At 48.1% G+C, this 14,040-nt stretch overlaps 1 protein-coding gene across 1 annotated transcript in view; it reads left to right on the top strand.

Annotated features, from left to right (window-relative positions):
• UBE2QL1 (ubiquitin conjugating enzyme E2 QL1) overlaps positions 1-14,040 on the top strand; it is a 43,499-nt gene extending 29,459 nt beyond the window's left edge. The window contains exon 2 of the mRNA XM_072958882.1: positions 12,723-14,040. Coding sequence (XP_072814983.1) covers positions 12,723-12,854 — 132 coding nt within the window. The 3' untranslated portion in view covers positions 12,855-14,040. The remainder of the gene's footprint in view (positions 1-12,722) is intronic.

Genomic DNA, 14,040 nt, shown 5'->3' with positions numbered 1-14,040 from the left:
CATTGTAAATCAACTACGCTTCAATTAGACGTTTAAAAAAAAGAACCTTAGGAACACTAGGATTCATCAAGTTTAAGTGTAAATCATGCTACAGAAAAGAATCAAAGTAGAAAAACATAAGAAAGAAAAGAAAGAAAGAGAGAGAGGGAGGGAGGGAGGGAGGGAGGAAGGAAGGAAGGAAGGAAAGAAATTGGGCGGGCTTTGTTCAAAACAGGGAAGGTGAAGAGAAACTCGTTGTTCAGGAAGGTGACGTGTGGGGCCCTTGCCACGCCCGCCGCAGAGGCAGCAGCGCCTGGCCCCGAGGTGGAGGTGGCTGGTGTGCGGGAGGGCGGTGGCAGCTGAGACGTGGATTCCAGAGTCCCCGCCCGGGGCGTGTGTGAACTGAGTACCCGGGGCCGCTGTCCGAGGCTTCATCCGCGTCCCCTCACGGTGGTTTCCATGCTCACCCAGCGCTTCCGGAAGGAAAACCAAACAGACTGACCACAGACCCCCACCTCTCAGGCCGGTCCTGCTAGAATGTCAGGCAGGAAGGGGGCCTTTCCAGGGGGCAGCAATGACATCTCACGGCTTTAGGACACCACTTCTTTATTGAAAATCAGTAAAGTAGGAAAGAGTAAAGGAATCCACACACAGTCTTTTTTAATCACTGTTTTTGCAGACGCTTCTCAAAAGTAACATAAAATCATGACTTGGGCACAGGTTCTCTAAAACACATGCTGCTCACTCGTCCTTTTCGCAGTGTGTTCCCAGAAGGGAAGACAAGGTGCCGCTGGAAGGTCGCGTGTGTAGGGCAGAGGGTTGGCCCGATTCTGACCTGAGAGGTCAAGGTGGGCAGGAAGACACAGGCTCCCTGGTCACTCGCCGGGTGCAGGGCCGACGCGGCTGCCCCAGGGAGAAGGCGCACACATGGACGCGTGTTTGTCGAGGCAGCCAGGTTGGGGGGTTGGGGAGTATGTCCGCGATGAGGATACAGCCCCGCAGGGATCGTCCAGCAGGGCAGAGGGTGGGCTCACGGACTTTTCCAGAACCCCACATGCAGGCGGCTGGAATCAGCTCGAAAGCAGAAAATCCATAAGCAGCTGCTGTGTTGTGTTAAACGGGCGCTTTTGCCTTGAAAATGGAACGTGGTGTCCCAGGCTCAGCCTGTCGCCAGCAGCTCCTTCTGCATCCTGCATATAGTAAAATGGAAAGCACAGATGGCCATCCTCTCAGGGCACAGGGACCGCGGCCTCTCAGGGCACAAGGACCGGGCTGAAGGAGGTCTCGCCAGCGAAGGCCCCCCTGCCCCCAGGGTCAGGCGGGGCCCCCAGGTCCTCACGACTGGGGCCGGAGGACCAGGCTCTCCTGCTGAAGGCAGATTCCATGTACTGATCAGCCAGGGTTTGCACAGACTCTGGGGTGAATGGGGCATGGAGGCCCAGAGCATTGTGTTGAAAGGAGGGTGCTGTGCAGAAGGATGGGGTTCAGCAACCCCCAACACCCATGTCCAGTGAGGGAAAGCCAGTGCGGGCAGCATTCCGTTCAGCAGAGGGTCAGTATCTTGTTTCCCTCTGTACACCTGAAGCCTCTTCATCTTCTGAGAGCCCGCCTGACCTTGGGGTTTGGAGCGTGGACCCCAGTCCTGCGTCGGAATCCTGTATGATTTCAAGCCCACGATTGACTTCTCTGTGTCTGTTTCCTCGTCTGTAAGTCAGGGTTGACAATGGCAGAGCCCACCTGCTGGGGTTTCAGGGAGGGTTTTACAGAGTCTGCTCAAGCCCCGTCCCGAGAACAGTGTCCAGCTCTCGTCAGGGACCTGCCACAGCCACTGTGGTCGCCTTTAAGGACCACGCCTAGCTGTCGCTGACTGTGTCCTCGCACAGCTAGTGAACCCCACTGGGACCCAGCCACCTACGCAGAAGTTCAAGTATTAGTGGGATCTCCAGAAAAAATAATTTTGAAACAATTATCTGATATAACTTAAAGTTGTAGCAAAAAGTTCCTTTTTCCCTGCTTGCTTCTTCCAAGAAAATACGATCTGTCTCAACGCAGATTCAATCATGGTTAGAAATGTCTTCAAAATGTAGACCAAAGAGATGCTGCAGTTTTGTGAGAATCAAAAAATATCCATGAACTGTACCTTCGGTGCTGCCAGTGGCTTGAGGATTTTTTGATGGTAATAAAGTAGCCCCTCCTTATCTGCAGGGGATACATTCCAGGACCCCAGGGGATGCCTGAGTCCTTGGACAGTACCGAACTATGTTTGCTCCTGTACATGGAAACACTGCACAAAGGGCTGATTCCCGTCCCAGGTGGACGGGGTGGGACAGCCAGGCACACCTTGTTTTATTGCTTCACAGACACTCTGATTTTCTACAAACTGAAGGTTTGTGGCCACCCTGCATCAAGCAACTCTATCAGTGCCATTTTTCCAACAGCATCATTTTTTAATTAATGCTGCTTTTTAATGTTTAAATTGTTTTTTAGACATAATGCTGTTGTGTACTTAATAGACTGCAGTGCAGTGTGACCAATTCTTTTACATGCACTGGGAAACCCAAAAATTCGTGTGACTCACTTTATTTTGATAATTCGCTTCAAGCCACGGCCCTGAAACCAAACCTGCAATGTCCCCAAGGTCTGCCTGGGGCAGGAGATTTCATCTCACTACTCAGAACAGTGTGCAATTTAAAACGTAAGAATTGTTTATTTCTGGAATTTTCCATTTAATATTTTTGGGCCGTGGTTGACCGAGGGTAACTGAAATCACAGAAGGTAAAAGCCTGGCTAAGCGAACAGCTGTGTTAAATGCTGGGGCTTCACTTTCATTTCTATTCAGCGTTATCCAGGTTTACACAAAACTGATGCCGGCTTTGTCGTCCGAGAGGCTCACAAATTTAAGAGAAAATATCTGAGGACGTTTATTCCCTAATAATTGGGAAACAATTTTAGAGCCTGGAACAGAGAGTCTATGGTTACATAAGGTTTCTCAATGGAAAATTGTAGAATTGTCCCCCAAGGAAACACTCCTTCCCGAGGGGAGTGGCTTTGCGTCCTGGGCATTATTCTGGTACTTGGCGCTGATGAGTGTCAGTGTCACGGAAGGCTGGCCTGTGGTCCTGCGGCGGAGGGAGGGTGAATCTGGCCGGTGGCACTAGTGCAGTAACCCCTTCATTCATTCTACCACCACCTCTGCCCCCGGCTGCCCACCAGACCCAGGCCACGCCCCGGGCAACTCCCCAGCCTGATCTCATCTGGTGTCTCCAGCAGCCCGCACGGCAGGCATTTAGTAAATCCGTGGGAAATACAGGTTGCTCGTTTAGGATTTTTTCATAGCTAAGATGCACTTTTCCAAAGAACCAGATATTTTTTTAAAGGGCGGTGATTGCTAAAAAATAAGGTCAAGAAGAATTTTTAAAGTTCTGATTTTATTATGAACCAAGCGAGCATCACTTCCGAGATGGCTGTTCCTTCCTGGGGGCTGGACCACGGGTGCTCTTCGGACACTCACCGGCCCCCTGCGAGGACCACCGCGCACGCCTTCCCCAACGTCCCCCTGCCCAGCCCGGACCCTGAGCCCTCAGCTCCCCTGCTTTCCTCTCGCCTCACCCACCAGCTCCTACGGGCTCAGTATCTTATCCTGGAAACCTGTTTCCTCCAGGGTCAGAACCTAGGGTGCCTGGGCCTCCTTCCCCACAAAGATGGAGCCCTCCCAGGCCCCGGGCATCACCCTGCTGCTCTCAGCCCCTGTCTCTCCACCCAAGTTGCCTCTGCCCTGGCCTGGGTCTTCGTCCGTCTTCTCTGGACCATGACAGTAGCCCAGTTAAGCCACACCCCACACTTGACGGACACCCATCTCCCAAGTGACCCATCCCAAAGGAACACTGGACCCTATGCTCTGACCCTAGAGGAGAGACTCAGATGCTGACCTATCTGGCAACCTTACCTCCTGTGGTGGGGAGAAGTGCACCCACTAAAGAGATACTGAAGCCCTACGTAATATTGTAAATCAGCTATACCTCAACTGAAAAAGAAAAAAGACACGCTGAAGTCCTTTCCCTCCCTCCCCGACCTCCCCCCGAGCCACCATGCTGCGCGCGTGTCCTTGCCTGGACACGAGGTCTCTGCAGATGTAAAGTTAAGATGAGGGCATCCCGGATTAGCGTGGGCTCTGATGCTGTGACCCGTGTCCCAAGAGGAAGAGGAGAAGAAATTTGACACCGAGACAGAGACGCACAGGGAGAAGGCAGGTGACCACGAAGGCAGAGATCGGGGTGATGTGTCCACCAGGTCAGGACGCCTGTGGTTGCCCACAAAGCACCAGAAGCGGGGGAGGCGTGGGGCAGATTTTCCCCCAGAGCCTCCCGCACCAGCCCTGACCACAGCTTGGTTTTGGGCCCCTGCCCTCTAGAACGGACAGAAAATACATTCCCGTCTTTGAAGCCACCCAGCATAGTACCCTGGTACAGCAGCCCCAGGAACTAACCCCCTCCCGTTCCTCCCTCCTCTCTCTCCATCCTCCCGGGAGCACCCAGACATGTATTTCCCGTGCTCCTCCTGGTCTCCCTTCCTGTGTTCCGGCTGAATCATTCCATTTGTCCTTGAGTCCAGCTCCTGACCCACCTCCTCCAGGAAGTCTTCCCTGCCTGCCTGGCCACCCAGGGCGGGTGTGGTGCCCCATCAGCATGGTCTAGAGCAGGCATTCTCAACAGGGGCGACGCTGCCCCCCAGGGGACACTGGGCAATATGGAGGAACTTGTGGTTGTCACACCCAGCGCAGGGCTACTATTGCATGCGGCGGGTAGAGGCCAGGGATGCTGCTAAAATCCTACAATGCATGGGACAGCCCCACAACCCAGAAGATTCCATCCCCAGGTGCCGTTGGTGCTCAGGCTGAGACGCTGATTGAGAGAACACGCGTGCTGCAGAGAAGTTAGATGTTCCCCTGCTCGTCTGCCCGGGTCCTGGTGGGGAGCACGGTGCCACCCACGGTGGGGGCCTCGCCCTGCCTGCCTCATCGCCTCTCTGCTGCGTAACTGGACAACAGGGCGAACGCTGTCTGTAACACCAGACGGCTTGTCAGTATCTGTGGAAGAAAATAGGTGTTTAGCCTCTTGTGTACAGTTTCTTCCGTGCCAGTCGCTTTGACAGAGCCAGGCGTGTCTTTGAGGTTGGGTAGACGGCAGAGGTGGTGCTCCTGGGTGTGTTTGTGGTGAAGGGCTGTGTTCTGATGGGGAGAGAGTCGCAGCTTCCTTCTGGGTGTCACCAAGGTTCCCCCAGGTATCTTTCTGAGACACAGCGTCACCTGCTGTTACTCTGCCCACCTAAGGTGGAGGCACCCAGCCCGAGATGCACCGGGAGGACTGAGGACATTTCCGTTAGAGAGAAGCTCAGTGCCTTTCTCCAGCAGGCACCATGTCCACGTCCATAAGCATGCTTATTACACCTAGCAGAGTATCTTCCAGGCCCATCCATGTTGCTGCAAATGGAAAAATTTCATTCTTTTTATGGCTGAGTAATGTTCCATTGTGTATATATATATATATATACCACATCTTCATTCATCTGTTACAGACAGTTTGCTTCCATACTGCTGAACATTGGAGTGCATAGATCTTTTTGAATTACTGGGAGTTTTTTTGGATATACACCCAGGAGTGGAATTGCTGGGTCATATGGTAGTTCTATTTTTAGTTTTTAGTGCCTCAGTCTTTTTATCAAGAAGATTTGGGGCGTGAAATACGAATAGCTGGGGTGGTGTGTGAATGAGCATCTTACAGGATGTCAGAATAACGGAAGCAAACAGAACCATATTGGACATGAACTTCAGGTTAAAACCCAAGGAGAACATGAGACCTGAATGCCCCACAGAGGGACGGGACGCAGGAGGGGCTGAGCCTCTGCGTCCTGGGGTGCTGGCTGCCTGGAGGAGAGCCCGCCTGGGCCAGCCTGTTTTCCCTCAGCGCCCGCTAGCAAAGCGCTTCCCTGGCGGGTTCTGTGTCTCCCATGCACCCGAACCAGATGCATCTCTCTTTGGTCCCTTGCCCTCAAAGGGCCCTCCGGTCCTCACCTGGTGGTCCGGGGGAGACAGCTGTGCTTGGTGGGAGTTAAGCCCACCTTCCTGACCAGCCCTGATGATCAAGTGAAGTGAAGCATTATCTGTAGGAGTTTAATGAGCTGCTGTGTGTGAAGGTGGTCACACCACTGACAGTGTGCTCGTGGACAGAAGCCACACGGGGGACCTGGCTATTCAGGGTGCTCCACGTCAGTCAAAACTCAACACGCACTTGTAAGCTGCTCAGTTGTCTGGACAGCATGTCCCCACCTCATTGTCCCCTTCTTGCTCTTTCAACCCCTCTTCTGCCCCCCTCCCTAACCTTGGCTGGTGCTGGATGGGGTCTCTGGCGGGCAGCAGGCCTCCCCCTGTAAACTGATCATTCTCCAAATTGATGTATGAGGTCCGGGGTTTCCCTCAAGGTTACTCCTGGCTTCCAGTCACTGAAGGGACACTCACCTCTCCCCCTCTGGTGTGAACATCACCTCCACAGCCACACATGTGCTTATGCAGACACATGAATGTTCATGTACAGACACACATGCACCTGGGCACACGGGCTGCACACACATGCACAGGCAAGGATGCATGAATGCACACACACACACACACACACACATACACGGTAAGAGCTGTGGAATCAAATCAGTGCCTTTCCACTCCCGAATTCTTCTCTTTGATGTGTCACTGGACCAGATCCAGTACAAGTTCTTCCCTCACTAGTCAGTGGCTGCAGCGTCATTGTTTTGATTTGGGAACAAGTTTCTTTGAAGCAGCCTCTTCTGTTGTAGAGTCTTATCTGTCCTCTAGTGCTTGTAAGTTGATCTGCTTTGAATGGTAGACCTTAAAAGAGAAGTAAGAAATAAGCTCCAAGGATGTATTGTACAACACAGGGACTGTAGGAAACATTTTATAATACCTGTAAATGGAGTATGACCTTTAAAACTTGTGAATCACTATATTGTACACCTGTAACTTATATAATGCTGTACATCAACTATACTTCAATTTTAGAAATTATCAAAAAAAAAAGGAGAAATCATTGCTGTCTTTCCAAGCAAGTCTCCTTTCAAAGATGCCTGTGTGTGTGTGTGTGTGTGTGTGTGTCTTCCTGAAGCCCAAGTCCAGCACGTGCCCCATCTGAGCTTCTCCTCCAGAGAGCGGTGTCGTGGAGAGAGTCTAAACTGAGCCCAGCACATGCCTGAAGCCTGCGCTGGAGGAGCTAGGGTATGTGAGTGCTTTTAGACTAACAGTTACACCTTCAGAGACTTTAAAAGCAAGTAGCAGCCCTATAATTCAGCCCAGGAAATGAGTGAAGGAGTCTCAAAACTATACGAGGAGTCTGGAAATTCTAACTATTTTTAAAGGAGCAGAAGCCTGTAATTCATGGGTGAGTGAAACACAAAAATGGCACAAAAGTATGTTTGCAAAGAAAAAATACAGTAAAGAGAAAAATCTAACCAAGTGAGAAATAGCAAATGAACACATTTATGTCAACCTATTAAAATGACATTATTGAAAAGGCTGAGAAATTAACCCTATAGATGCAAAATATTGGATTTTCCTGAAGACATTTTGGTGACCAAATAACCAACAGACGAATGGATAAAGAAGATGTGATGTATATATACAATGGAATATTACTCAGCAATAAGAAAAAGGATGAAATAGTGCATTTGCAGCAACATGGATGGACCTAGAAATTATCACACTGAGTGAAGTAAGTCAGAGAAAGACAAATATCATATGATATCACTTCTATGTGGAATCTAAAATATGATACAAATGAACTTATTTACAAAACAGAAATAGACTCACAGACATAGAAAACACAATTATGGTTACCAAAGGAGAAAGATGGGGAGGGATAAATTAGGAGTTTGGAATTAACAGATACACACTACTGTATATAAAATAGATAAACAACAAAGACTTACTGTAGAGCACAGGGAACCATATTCAATATCTGGTAATGGCTCATAATGGAAAAGAATATATATATAACGGAATCATTTTGTTATATACCTGAAACTAACACAACATTGTAAGTCAAGTATACTTCAATTACAAAAAAAGCAAGTAGAAAGAATGGCCCTGGGCCATCAGGGGCCCAGGGCGGATACAGCCATCCCCTTCTTCTTGGAGCAGTGGACACCCCGAGGGCATTTCAGCAAGAACAGCTCGGCCACCCAGTGAATCACTGGGTGAGACTTAAACAGCCAGTCCAAGGAGGACAGACAATCTATGAAAAGATATTTGTTAGCTGCGAACTTGGGTGCAAGACAGAAGGCGAGAGGGGATCTTTGTGGCCAGCTGCGTGCGGTGAGGGCACTGAGACCGCGGACTGGCATTCACGCTCTGTCTCCCCGCTGCTGAATTGACTGAGTGCTGGGGTTTTGTGTTCATAATTCTTCCCAGGAAGAAGACGCAACAAAGGCCAGTCTGTTCCTTTGGGGTTTTGTCTGTTGTTTTTTGTAACAATTGCGACTTTCACAAAGAATAAGCAAAGTATTTGTACATGCCAAAAGCATCAGAATATTTTGAGATTATTGTGAGCCTCTATTTGTCTGGCGGCTTTTAGTTCGAATTCTCAAGTCATACCATAAATTTTCAGTATTATAGAAAAGAATGATAGAATTTGCATTTAATGCAAAAAAATCACCCTTGACATTTGCTCCCACTTATGTAGAAGTTGATGGCGACATTCCTGCAAATATACGTTTGCTTATGTTTGATGAAATAACATTGGACTTTGATCTGGACCCACGTGATGATTATTATAAACATGTTAGGTTTTTGTGGTCTCTTTTAATCAGGTGTAACTGCACCACATAAGCAAAGCAGGAGAGACGTGGGGAAGTTTCTAGAAAACAGTAAATAGTGGTTTCCTTTCTTCTTTTCTGGTTTTCCTTCACTCTTTAGCAGCTAATTAGAAGAAGTAGTACATCCCTTGATCAGCAATGGAACAGTTCAGCCAGACAGAGGTCCAGAGGGGCAAAGAAACGCAGCAGATCTGGGCTTCTGGCTCCTCAACTGAGCCTTGGTCTGAGTCTCCACCATTGGAAAGACGGATATTGGAAAGGAGCTGTAAGCTCTGAATTTAAACATGTGAAGCAGCCTTCCATTCCTGTTTAGGAGGGGCTGGTGCCATTCTCCCTGTGAATCAGGATGTCTTAGTGGTGGGCTATGAGAGAGAGCTGGGGTTGGGGGATCTTTCCCACCAAGCCACACAGACCTGGGTGGCTGCCACCCTCACTGCCTGTCCAAGGGGAAGGGCATGCAGCATGGCCCGGTGAGGCCGCCAGTGGTGGGGCCTGGTTCCCTTCCGGGTCCCCTTACATAGACAGCACAGGTCCGCAGTGTGCTATGACAGAAATAGTACATGTGGGGAATGCCCGGGGCCTGTTGAGAGAGCATCGTTAGTGTGCTCAGAAACATCAGGAGACCATTGAGAGCAGTGTGAGTGCGCCTGTGAGTGGATGAAATTCAGGGTGTTTCCAACCCACCTACAAAACACGTGCATGAGATGCTCGGGAAGGCGGGCGAAGGGAAGTCAGGTGCGAGGAAATGTGTCCGGAAGGGCGGTTGCAGGAGATGGGCAGTCAGGAGGCGTCGTGGAGAACGGCTGAGCCTGGAGTAAGAGACAGCGCTCCCCTGACTGAGGGTCCAGCACCGCCCAACTTCCCCTGGTCCTGTCTGCCCACCCCCTCTGCTGCCAAGTAAACCCCATTGCCCAGGGCTCTCTGGAGAGTGACGGCTGGAGACACGGCCACCTCGGTGCTGCCTGCTGGCTCCTTCTCGCTGCTGGTCTAGGGTCCCTGTGCCCGCCCTCAAATGAATCAGACCTTCTTGTCACTGCAGACCCAAATGCTCTGACTTTCAGCCCAGAGCACACCCGGTCACTGTGAGGGGAGCAGACCTCTCCCCATGGCCCTCACTCATCAGCAGAGATTGTATGAGGAAGCACTGGCCCCCAGCTTGACCCCCTCCCTGGGGACTCAAGGACAGGCTTCTGTCTCCATGTAAAAGGCTCCACCATCTTTTCAGGAACTGGTTCCCTTGTGACATGAATTACAAGAAAGCCACTATCCAAATTGAAAAAGAAGAGGTAAAACTGTCACAATATGCTGACAACATGTTACTATATATAGAAAACCCTAAAAGGTCCACACAAAAACTACCAGAACTAATCGAAGAATTCAGCAAGGTAGCAGGTTACAAGATTAACGTTCAAAAATCAGTTGCATTTCTTTACACTAACGATGAATCAACAGAAAAAGAAAGTAAAGAAACAATCCCCTTTAAAATAGCACCCAAAGTAATAAAATATCTGGGAATAAATCTAACCAAGGAGGTGAAAAACTTATACACAGAGAACTATAAAACACTGATGAAAGAAATTAAAGAAGACTTTAAAAAAATGGAAAGATATCCCATGCTCTTGGGTTGGAAGAATCAATATTGTTAAAATGGTCACACTGCCCAAGGCAGCCTGCAGATTTAATGCAATCCCTATCAAATTACCCAGGACATATTTCACAGAACTAGAACACATCATAACAAAATTTATATGGAACCACAAAAGACCTAGAATTGCCAAAGCATTACTGAAGAAAAAGAAAGAGGCTGGAGGAATAACTCTCCCAGACTTCAGACAATACTACAGAGCTACAGTCATCAAGACAGCATGGTATTGGTACCAAAACAGACGTATGGACCACAGAACATAATAGAGAGCCCAGAAATGAACCCAAAAACTTTTGGTCAACTCATCTTCAACAAAGGAGGCAAGAATATACAATGGAATAAAGACAGTCTCTTCAGCAAATGGTGTTGGGAAAACTGGACAGCAGCATGTAAATCAATGAAGCTAGAACACTCCCTTACACCATATACAAAAATCAACTCAAAATGGATCAATGACTTAAACATAAGACAAGATACAATAAACCTCCTTGAAGAAAATATAGGCAAAACATTATCTGACATACATCTCAAAAATGTTCTCCTAGAATAGTCTACCCAAGCAATAGAAATAAAAGCAAGAAAAAACAAATGGGACCTAATGAAACTTACCGGCTTCTGCACAGCAAAGGAAACCATAAGTAAAACAAAAAGACAACCTACAGAATGGGAGAAAATTTTTGCAAATGAAACAAACAAAGGCTTGATTTCCAGAATATACAAGCAGCTCATATGACTTAATAAGAAAAAAACAACCAACCTAATCCAAAGATGGGCAGAAGACCTAAACAAGCAATTCTCCAAGGAAGACATACAAATGATCAAAAAGCACATGAAAAAATGCTCAATATCACTAATTATCAGAGAAATGCAAATCAAAACTACAATGAGGTATCACCTCACACCAGTCAGAATGGCTGTCATTCAAAAATCCAAAAATGACAAATGCTGGAGAGGCTGTGGAGAAAGGGGAACCCTCCTACACTGCTGGTGGGAATGCAGTTTGGTGCAGCCACTATGGAAAACAGTGTGGAGATTCCTCAAAAGACTAGGAATAGACTTACCATATGACCCAGGAATCCCACTCCTGGGCTTGTACCCAGAAGGAAATCTACTTCAGGATGACACCTGCACCCCAATGTTCATAGCAGCACTATTTACAATAGCCAAGACATAGAAACAGCCTAAATGTCCATCAACAGATGACTGGATAAAGAAGAAGTGGTATATTTATACAATGGAATACTATTCAGCCATAAAAACTGACAACATAATGCCATTTGCAGCAACATGGATGTCCCTGGAGAATGTTATTCTAAGTGAAGTAAGCCAGAAAGAGAAAGAAAAATACCATATGTGATTGTTCATATGTGGAATCTAAAAAAAAAATCATAAATACAAAAAAAACCAGACTCATAGACATAGAATACAAACTTGTGGTTGCCTAGGGGGTGGGGGGTGGAAAGGGACAGATTGGGATTCCAAAATGTAGAATAGATAAACAAGATTATACTGTATAGTACAGAGAAATATATACAAGATCTTGTGGTAGCTCATAGAGAAAAGAATGTGACAATGAATATATATATGTTCATGTATAACTGAAAATTTGTGCTCTACACTGGAATTTGACACAACATTGTAAAATGATTATAACTCAATAAAAAAAATGTTTAAAAAAAGAAAAAGAAAGTCACTGATTGCCCCTGAGCTTGAAAGTAAAATGTCAGAGTTTTAAGATGTATGTGTGAATATATATACACATCTATATATAAACACATACCCCTACTGCTGCGGGAGAGGGACTGGGAGCTATAATTAAAGGCATTCTGTGGTGGGAGGAAAGGGAAGTTAGAACAATATTTTGCCTCCAGGACAACACACTCTGTTCTGCATTGATGCTCTTTTGATAAAGCTGATCCTCCCAGCGCGGTGTGGGAGCGGGAGCGGGGCTGCCTTCCAGCCTCAGGGACGGAGCGCCTTCCGGGGAGGACGCCAGTGCTGGAGTCTGTGAAGATAGCAGCCCGTCTGTCCCTCCCTCCCCGAAAAGCTTGCCGACCACTGGACTCCGCCATCTGTTTTGTACCAAAGCTGTGATGTTCCGTGTCTCTCCTTACATCGGATTGATTCAGAAATCCCCGCCGCTTTGTGGGTCTGTAACAGAGAGGGCGGGAATCGGGATACTGCTGGGTTCTAACCTGGTCTTTCTATTCCTCTCATGCAGGGGCGGATCTGTAGAAAAGCCGGCAAATCAAAAAAGTCCTTCAGTCGCAAGGAAGCGGAAGCCACCTTTAAGAGTTTGGTGAAGACTCACGAAAAATACGGCTGGGTGACCCCGCCCGTCTCTGATGGCTGATGTCTGCGACATGCATTAGACGCTTAAGCCACCTCTCCACTCACAGATACCCGACATCTCCTCCCCTACGCTGAGCATCCTTCATCCTTTTTTACTACAGCCAGAACTGAATCCTGAATGCCAAGGACACGTTTAAGTTATTTATGATCAGATGTGTTTACAGAGAGAAAGAGGGAGCAAATGCTGTTTGGGATTAAGTTTCGATTATAAATGAATGATCATCCCTAAGTCACTTTAGAACAAATGTCGAGAAGGTGACATCCCCCTGCCCGCCTGCCCCTTCCCCACCCCATCACTTTGCTCTCAGCTTCTTTCCATGACAGCAGCTCCAAAGAGCAGGCAGGAAACTCAACGCCCCTTGCTCGACCCGTTTACACGTAAGTGGCACCGTTCACATGTAATAGGTACGGCCCGCATCACCGGCACATGTTCGCTGGGCTCGGTGTCTCTTTCTCTCTCTGGCAGGTCGATGTAACTTGAAGACATGTCTTTCTGTGGCCCTGTGTGATGACATGTAGACCTCATTTGTGCTGTGACCTTTGGCTCATGAAAACAGCAATGTAACATTGCCAGGTTCTAGTGATTTAAAACCACAACTGCCCACTTGGTTACAGCGTGCTCCCAGCGCTGATGCCAGCGCCCTGGGGTGAAGGTGGGGGTGCTCAGGCCCGGAGGGCGCACACATGGTGCAGATGCCGGGGGCAGGCTCCCTGGGGCTCAGAGCATCCTCGGCGGTCGGATGCAGACAGTCTCTTCCGTTATCCTGAAATGCTCCTACGACCTTTGTGTTCCTGTCTTCTCTCTGCTGGTCAACCTACCACCAAAAGCAAAAGACAATGTCCCATTTGCTGAAGTCACCTGACTCATTTTCTTATGTGTGCTCGTGACAGGGAATGCGAGAACTGCCAAAGGAGGCCCGGTGACTGTACGACGATTTGCATGACCCAGTAGTCACTGGTGTGTCCCCAAGGCTGGGATGCGTGAGCGCCCTCGCTATGATATAAACTTCTGTTATTTATCTCCCCACAATTTCATTTTCTCTTTTGTTCAGTTACTTAGAACTTTCTAAGAAACTCCATGAAATGAGGAAACACTGTTTATAATAATGTGCGGAAAGAGGTTAAATGTTCATTCCAAGTGGAACAATCTTATTGGACACATTTGAAATAAAATCATGCATACCTGA

Source organism: Vicugna pacos, chromosome 3, assembly GCF_048564905.1.
Source record: "Vicugna pacos chromosome 3, VicPac4, whole genome shotgun sequence".
NCBI classification, from domain to species: domain Eukaryota; kingdom Metazoa; phylum Chordata; class Mammalia; order Artiodactyla; family Camelidae; genus Vicugna; species Vicugna pacos.
The sequence above is the reverse complement of the archived record's forward strand: the minus strand, read 5'-3'. Positions and strand labels throughout refer to the sequence as shown.